Source organism: Mustelus asterias, chromosome 3, assembly GCF_964213995.1.
Source record: "Mustelus asterias chromosome 3, sMusAst1.hap1.1, whole genome shotgun sequence".
Lineage (NCBI taxonomy): Eukaryota > Metazoa > Chordata > Chondrichthyes > Carcharhiniformes > Triakidae > Mustelus > Mustelus asterias.
In genome coordinates this window covers 140,355,728-140,363,926 of record NC_135803.1, presented here as the reverse complement: position 1 = coordinate 140,363,926, position 8,199 = coordinate 140,355,728, and the positions used below count along the sequence as shown (strand labels likewise).

General features: G+C 41.3%; 1 protein-coding gene across 1 annotated transcript; it reads left to right on the top strand.

The window, feature by feature from the left end:
- The first annotated feature begins 6,171 nt into the window (after positions 1-6,171).
- On the top strand, positions 6,172-7,804 carry LOC144491645 (protein BTG1). The gene is made up of 2 exons (XM_078209768.1): positions 6,172-6,855; positions 7,184-7,804. The coding sequence occupies exons 1-2, from the start codon at positions 6,711-6,713 to the stop codon at positions 7,525-7,527; spliced, it is 489 nt and encodes a 162-aa protein (XP_078065894.1). The 5' UTR covers positions 6,172-6,710; the 3' UTR covers positions 7,528-7,804.
- Positions 7,805-8,199: the final 395 nt, after the last annotated feature.

Below are 8,199 nucleotides of genomic sequence, written 5' to 3'. Positions count from 1 at the left end.
AAATGACTGTGCAATTTGTTTCTGGAAATGATGAATTCTCAAAGCTTATGCAATCAATCTGTGAGTTCCCCTTTTGTTTGTTTTGTGTCTTCGCACACTCATTTTTCCCTCTTGGGGAAGAGTGGGAAAGTGTTGGCAGGATTAGCAGGCTGATAATCAATTTATTTGCGTCATGTCCGGAACACTCCTTCCAAAGCTAAAAGTCCGAGTACAACTTGAACCTTGAACTTCTAGCTCATAAGGAGAAGCGCTACCTACTGAGCCACAAGGAGCTCCTTAACGTTAGTTCAGCTTTAAACCACATTTCCCACAAAGGATGTTCAAAATAGTGTCTGTTCAATAACCCCTCCACCGTGCTCAGAACCACACTTCCTCATGTCCCTCAATCAGACACCTGGGGCATAAACCAGCGCTGAAAAGCAGAAAGCATAAAGTGAAATTTACATTGATAGCATTCCAGTTCTTACAACCCACTAGTTTTTGCATTTCTCTTCCTTTGAGCACCATACTACAACTAGTTAAATTCCATTTAAACTGCGTGATTTCACAGTCCGGTAAAGGACAAATGCAACTTACCAGGGAACCTTTGTGATCGACAAGATTGCTAGTTTGGAAAGCCCTTTTAATCACACAACAGCTTGTGTTCATTTTTAAGATGGTCTGTTAAAAATTGAGTCTCCCATCAATTTTCTCACTGATTCAGTTGTACCTGCAAACAGTCTCAGCATCTTTTATAGAAATTATCTCACACTGTCTCTTATCTCACTGGTGTTTGTGTGGCCTTGCTCCGTGCATATTAGCGGTAAATCCGGGGTCTATGTTTCAAAACCAATTAATTGACTATGAAGCACTTTGAGATATTTTAAGAATGTGAAAGGCATTAAAAGTTCTTTCTTACATTCACTTTGAAGAAAGTGTAACCAATAGATGTAGCTTTTGATCTGAACTAGGAATTTGTGTCTTTTTCACGAGTGCTTTTTCCGTCTCTCTGAAGCAGAAACCTGCAAACATTTGATGAAATGAAACCTGATACAAATCATAGTGTTATTAAGTTAAATCATTTTATTTCACAGTATAAAATCAATTTGAATTTGTATAGCACCATTAATGTAGGGAAACATCCAGGGTGCTTCCCAGAAGTGTAACTAGACAAAAATTGAATCAAAGAAAGAGATGTTAGGATAGCTAACTATAGGTCTAGTCAGAGCGGTAGGTTTTGTGGTGCACCTTAAAGAAGGACAGAATGGTTAAAAATGTATGGAGGAGATTCCAGAAATTTGGGTTCAAATGACCAAAGGCATGGGCACTGATGGTGAAGTGAAGACAGTCCATGATGCATAGAAGGCTAGAGTTAGTGGAATGTAGAGCTCTCATTTTTGTTGTGCTCAGTTCCAATGTATTGCTGCTGTTCATTGAGAGGAACTGAAAGAAGACAAAGTTCCTATGATTATTAATGGCAATAGTTTTAAAATAAATGATAAATTACATATTTTAAAATAGTTAACTCAATAGTTTCACTTGGCAAGTTCATGATGTTTCATACTGTCAAAGTGTGTTAAGGGGGAAATACCAAAAATTGACTGAAAAAGCTAAGAAAACTGGTTGAGTACTTTCAACTATACATATAGTATTCATATATTTCTTTAAAACACAATTATTGCTTCACAGGATAAATTAGAGATGTGTGATTACAATGCCTTATCGCACATTAAAGTGTAATAAATATACACAGGTACTCAAGTGCTTTCTCAGGAATGTAACAAGATATGATAAATGCAGTGCACCAGAGGTAATAATTATATGTTTTAAAAAGATCCCCAGAATAACTGCTTGCCACTCTGTCAGGAATGCATTCTACTACAGACCACAACTCTACAATGACCAAAACTATAGTCACTTCAGTTTGTCTTCAGGGCTGTAAATGTCTCAAAATTACTTTGGTATTAAGTTCAAAGAGCATACCTGCCCTATCCCACCATAGTTACAATGCTTTAACCATAATGGAAACATAAGAACGAATGTTATTGTAATCCTAGTCAGTTTCCACACACTACTGTCAATGCATTCATTCTAAAGGAAAGTTCAAAGGGTAGATTTTCTGCATCCTTGCATGTGACAAGATACTGTGATTGTGTATCAAATTGGCCTATTGCTATGATTTTCCATCGCTGAAATGATTGTATTTTGCTTTATGGGAAATGAAAAAATGTGCTCTCAAGTACGAATGAAAGGGTAACTACAAAGCTGATGGACATAAATCACCATACATAAATGCAGTATAGCTCGCAAATGTTTTATTGGTCTATATGTAAATTTAGTTCTGTGTCAGACTATGTTTGCCTCCATTCACTTTTTGGTCCATCTTCAGCCTCACCCTCTTCTTATCCACTCTTGCTATTTATATGCCTGTAGAAGACTTCTGGATTCTCTTTTATGTTAGCTTCCAGTCTCTCTCATGCTTTATCTTTGCCTCTTTTATTTTCTTTTCCCTCTGAACTACTCAGACTGGTTCTCACTTGTATCATCTTGTGGCTTGGACAGGGTAATATGCACGCACTGAACAAAGTTTATGATAAAACCAGAAAATGCTGGAAACACTCAGTATCTGGCAGCATCTGTGAAGAGAGAAACAAAGTTAATGGGTGGGATTTAACGGCCTCGCTCATCCCAAAAACGCAAAATCCCACCCAAGGTCAACTGACCTTTCCATTCTCTCCCCCAACCCCCCACCCGCTCCAATTCCTGTGGTGGGCGGGGCAGTAAAATTCTGGCCAACATTTCAGATGTGTGTGGGGTTAAGTTAGAGACATAATAGATTTTGAGCAAGTGAAAGGAGGGATGGTGGGAAGAAGATCAAAAGGGGAGGTCTGTGATAGGGTGCAGAACAGGAGATATTAAATGACAAAAGATTGCCTGGTAATGGAGCTCGTAAAGAAACAAAAGTTGTGCCTAGATGAGATGTAAATGGCAGGGTAGCAGCTGTCTGAATGCACAATAAAGGGATTAAAAATAACCTGAGGAAAAATGAACCATCAAGAAAAAGAAACAAAATTCTTGAACTCAATGTTGAGTTCATAAAACTGTAAAATGTCAATTGAAAGATAAGATGCTGTTGCCTGAGCTTGTGTTGAACTTCATTGGAACACTGTAGCTGGCTAAGGACAGAAATGTCAGAGTGGGAGCAAGATAAAGGATTGAAGTGACAAGTGATAGGAAGCTCAGGATCATGCTTATGGACTGAATGGAGGTGTACAACAAAGCGGTCACCCAATCTGTGTTTGGACTCCCCAAGGTAGAGGATATCATGTTATGAGCAGCAAATATGGTATGCTAAATTGAATGAAGTTCAAATAAATTGCTACTTCACTGGGGAGGAATGTTTAGGGACCTCAGATGATTAGAAGGGAGGAGGTAACATCCTGGGCATTATTCTTGACAAGAAACTGAACTGGACAAGCCATATATATCCCGTGATTATAAGAGCAGGTCAGAAACTAGGAATTCTGTAGAAATAAACTGACCTCCTGACTTCCCAAAGCCTGCCAGGACCATTAGACCAGAAGACTTGGAGCAGAGGTCGGCCATTTGGCCCATTGAGTTTGCACTACCATTCAATGAAATCAAGACTGATTAGATATGATAATCCTTAACCCCAGTCTCATGCCTTAACCCCATAAGCCTTGATTCCCTTACTGATAAAAAATCTGTGTATCAACCTTGAATATACTTAAATGTCAAATCTCTACAGCCTTTTGCGGCAAAGAACTCCACAGATTCACTACCCTCTGAGAGAAGTAATTCCTCCTCAGCCCTATCTTAAATGGGCAGCCCCTTACTCTGAGATTATGCCTTCTGGTCCTAGACTCACGCAAAGGGGGAACAACCTCTCAGCATCCAACTTGTCTAGCCTCCTGAGAATCCTAATCCTATATGTCTCAATAAGGTCGCCTCTCATTCTTCTAAACTCCAATGAGTACAGGCCCAATTTATTCAACCTCTCCACATAAGAAAATCCCTCTATACCTGGGATCAATCTTCTCCTCTTCAAAGTCGCAATGGATTTCATTCAGAAGCTGGTGAACCTGTGGAATTCTCTGTCAAAGATGGCTGTGGAGGCCATCACTGAAAATATTTAAAAAAGGAAATAGGAAGAGTTCTAGACTCTAAAGATACCATGGGATATGGGTAGAGCACAGGAATATGGTGTTGAGATAGAGATCAGCCATGATCATAATGAATAATGGCCCAGGTTCATAGGGCTGAATATCTACTCCCATTCCTATTTTCTATGTTGGGGAGTGAAATGCACCCAAGGGATTTCTGAGCATCTTGCCTATTTCTTCTTGACTGCCTGGTGGTCACCCATACCCTCTCTCCCTGCATATTCTTAAGCTGCAGGGTGACAACATCTAAAATAAACCTATCCACAAAGCTCGTGCAGACATGCTGCAGTGATGCACGCTGCTGCTCAAACTCTGAAACCTGGTTGCTGAAGCTTGTGATCCTTCTCACCTGAAAAAAAGATTTTTAAAAAATTTTAAGCGCTGAATGAGTCTAAGCATGAAATGAATCTGTGGACCAGGAGTCAAGACAGCCTTGAGATAGACTGAGATGTTGCTGCTTAAGAGAGTGTGCATGTAAACGCACCTAGTCTTGAAAGAGGGTCTTTGGATGCAGTGAGAATAACAGATCAAGTAATTCTGAATTTCTAGGAAATATCTGCAATTGTGAGAAGATCTGAAACATGAAGGATGGAATTTCAATGTATGTTGCTTGTTCAAGAAAAATCCAAACCAAATGAGATATTTAAGGCAAACATGAAACTGTGAACAAGGTCCCTGGAAAATAAAACAGGAAAGTTTTTTTAATGTGTTGTTTCTGAACCATGCCCCCCGCCGCCCCCGCCTTCGTCTGCCCATCCTCAGAAAACTAGCCAGCATAATCAAGGACCCCACCACCCCGGACATATTCTCTTCCACCTTCTACCAGGCAGTCAAGAAGAAAAAGATACAGAAGTCAGAAAACACATACCAACCAAATCAAAAACAGCCTCTTCCCTGCTGTCATCAGACCTTTGAATGGACCTACATGATATTAAGTTGATCTTTCTCTACACCCTATTTGTAACTGCAACGCCATATTCTGCACCCTCTCCTTTCCTTTTCCCCTATGAAATCCAATCAAATCGTCTTTTAGGGTGAATACCACTCTTTCGGAGAAAGCAAAGGGGTAAATAAATCCCTTTAAGCAAAATGGGGAAGATTTTTATGTTGCGCAAAGATTTTTTTGATTTGATTTATTATTTTCACATGTATTGACATACTGTGAAAAGTATTGTTTCTTGAGCTCTAAACAGACAAAGCAAACCATTCAGGGTACATAAGGGAGAAGGAAAGGAGAGGGTGCAGAATTTAGTGTTACTGTCATGGGTAAGGTGTTGAGAAAAATCAACTTAATGGTCAATGGTGACACAGTGGTTAGCACTGCTGCCTCACAGCACCAGGGACTCGTTCAATTCCAGCCTTGGGTGACTGTGTGGAGTTTGCATGTTCTCCCCATGTCTGCATGGGTTTCCTCCCGGTGCTCCGGTTTCCACCCACAGTCCAAAGATATGCGGGTTAGGTGGATACCATCGGTTCCCCCACATGCTAAATTGCCCCTTAGTGTCGGGGGCATAGCAGGGTAAATATGTGGGGTTACAGGGATAGGGCCTGGGTGGGATTCTTGTCGGTGCAGACTTGATTGGCCGAATGGCCTTCTTCTGCACTGTAGGGATTCTATTTCTATGAATTGTAAGGTAGGTCCGTTCAAAGGTCTGAAGGCAGCACCTGAGTCGCTTCGTACGTGACTTCTTTTCCCGGACGGTTCATGCCGTCCACATTCTGTGGCCAGGAGGAGGGGGCGGAGACTGGAGAAGGGGGCGGAGACTGGAGAGGAGGAGGCGGAGATTGGGGGGGAGGGGGCGGGGACTGGAGAGGAGGGGGCGGGGACTGGAGAGGAGGAGGCGGAGATTGGGGAGGTGGGGGTGGAGACTGGGGAGGAGGGGGCGGAGACTGGCGGTGGGGGGAAGGGCAAAAACCCTCCCCCCCCGTGTCGGCACGTGACATGCAAATGATCCATTGTGACGTTGGTAAACCTGGTGATTCGATTGGCTGTGAGGCGTCGTGTGTGAGGTCACAGAGGGGCAGCGCTGGCGGTGTTTACAGCTTTCGGTGCGGGGGGTTTGTGTCGATGAAGATTGGCCCGCGGGTCGCCCTTTATTTGATGTCTCTTCATCTCCTCACGGCCTTCGTCGACCTGGTTGAAAAAACAATGTTTTTCCTCTAGCCAAATCCTATCACAACCAAAAAAAACCGAGAGAGAAAGGAAAAACAAAAAAAAAACACCGAAGAGACTCCCCGCATGCCTTTGTGATCAGAAAAAAAAACCTCAGAAAAAGTCGTCGTCTTGATCGGAACAAAAGGGGGAAAAATAGACCGTCGGGTTTTGTTTTTGGGGCCCGGTGAACTTGTCGTCAAAATCGAGTTTGAAAACGTCCCCCCCCCCCCCCCCCCAACACGTTTCGTACCAAATATTTTTCTGGGGAAAAAAAAGTTTCCGACGTCGAGTTTTCTTGTTTCGACATTTAAAAAAAAAATCAAACGCCCGCCCCCCCGCCTCCCCGATTCAGAGAGAAAAGGGAAATATCGTTTTATGTTTTGGGTCAGCCGATGAGTCCTGGAGTAGAGTTGATCAAAATGAAAACTGAAATCACAACTGCCGTGGGTTTTATCACCAGATTGTTGAGGACGACAGGGCTTATTTCTGACGAGCAGCTCCAACATTTCAGCGAGTCGTTGGAGAAATCTTTAGCAGGTGAGAGGGGGGGAGATTAGAGTAGGTTTGGTCTTAAATGTGAAGCATTGATTATCTCTGGGGCCAACTCCATGTGAAACAGGTCAACGGTAAGGAAATCATTTTACTAACGCCAAAACAAAGTGCAGAGAATCGAAATCCTGGCCACCAGGAAAATTCATATATTTGAAAGGTGTTATAATTGTTCTCTTTATTTATTTCCTCTCCCCTCACAGGAAAGAAAGAAAAGCGCAGTTGGATGAATTCAGATCTCACAAAACAGCGAGTGCAAAGCAGAGCGAATTTTGCTGGTCATTTGAATCTAACGTTTGTTGTCTTTGTTTGACAGAACACTACAGACACCATTGGTTCCCCCACATGCCTTGCAAAGGGTCAGGATACCGATGCATCAGGATCAATCACAAAATGGATCCGCTGATAGCAAGGGCGTCCAACATCATCGGACTCAGCAGCCAACAACTTTTTCAACTTTTGCCCAGTGAATTGACTCTGTGGGTCGACCCGTTCGAGGTGTCCTACCGAATAGGTGAAGATGGGTCAATTTGCGTTCTTTATGAAAATGTACCTAGCAGCGGCATCTCCCCCTTGGATAGTATGATAAGTTGCAAGGATGAATTTAGAATTGGCAGATCGAGCCCCTCTAAGAGTTACATGATGACTGTTTCAAGTTAATAATTCATTTACACATACAACTGTTATTGTACAATATGCAGGCCCCTTTGATAATGTAGTGAAATGTTAATCCCTAGTTAACTTTTAGTAGTGCGACTGCCAAAACCTTTGTTTGATGTGGCCAGTGGCTATATGCAAAACTGTTTTTGCACCATATTAAATTCCTGGATTGTATATTGTAAAAACATGTACAGTCAGTGGATAATTGTGTTTTACAGATTTATATTTTAAAATAAGCCATGGCTGTTTATAATAAAACATCAAAAATGAATCCATATGATGTGTTCAGGATGTCTTTTAATGACTGAACTGATTTTGTAAAACATCCACACAGTCTTTGAATTGGTACTTAAAAACATTGCATTTTTTACTGGTCATCATAAATGTGATCTCTGAATTTTGAGAAAATATATGTTGACCACTGAACAATTGTATGGTACAGTTTACTGAGTTTTGACGTTCCTTTTGTTTCTTATTTAAATGTTACAGGAACAGTACTGTACATTTTTTCCTAAATAATAAAGTACTTTGTTCCACCTAATGTCCCATTTTTAAAAAGCGTTTCTTTTTAAACATAAGGTAGTGAAATCACAAAAATATCAATTCCTACAATCTCAGATTATCTGGAAGTAGATACAGTGTCAGAAACTACATTGTAATTTTCCTGTTTGG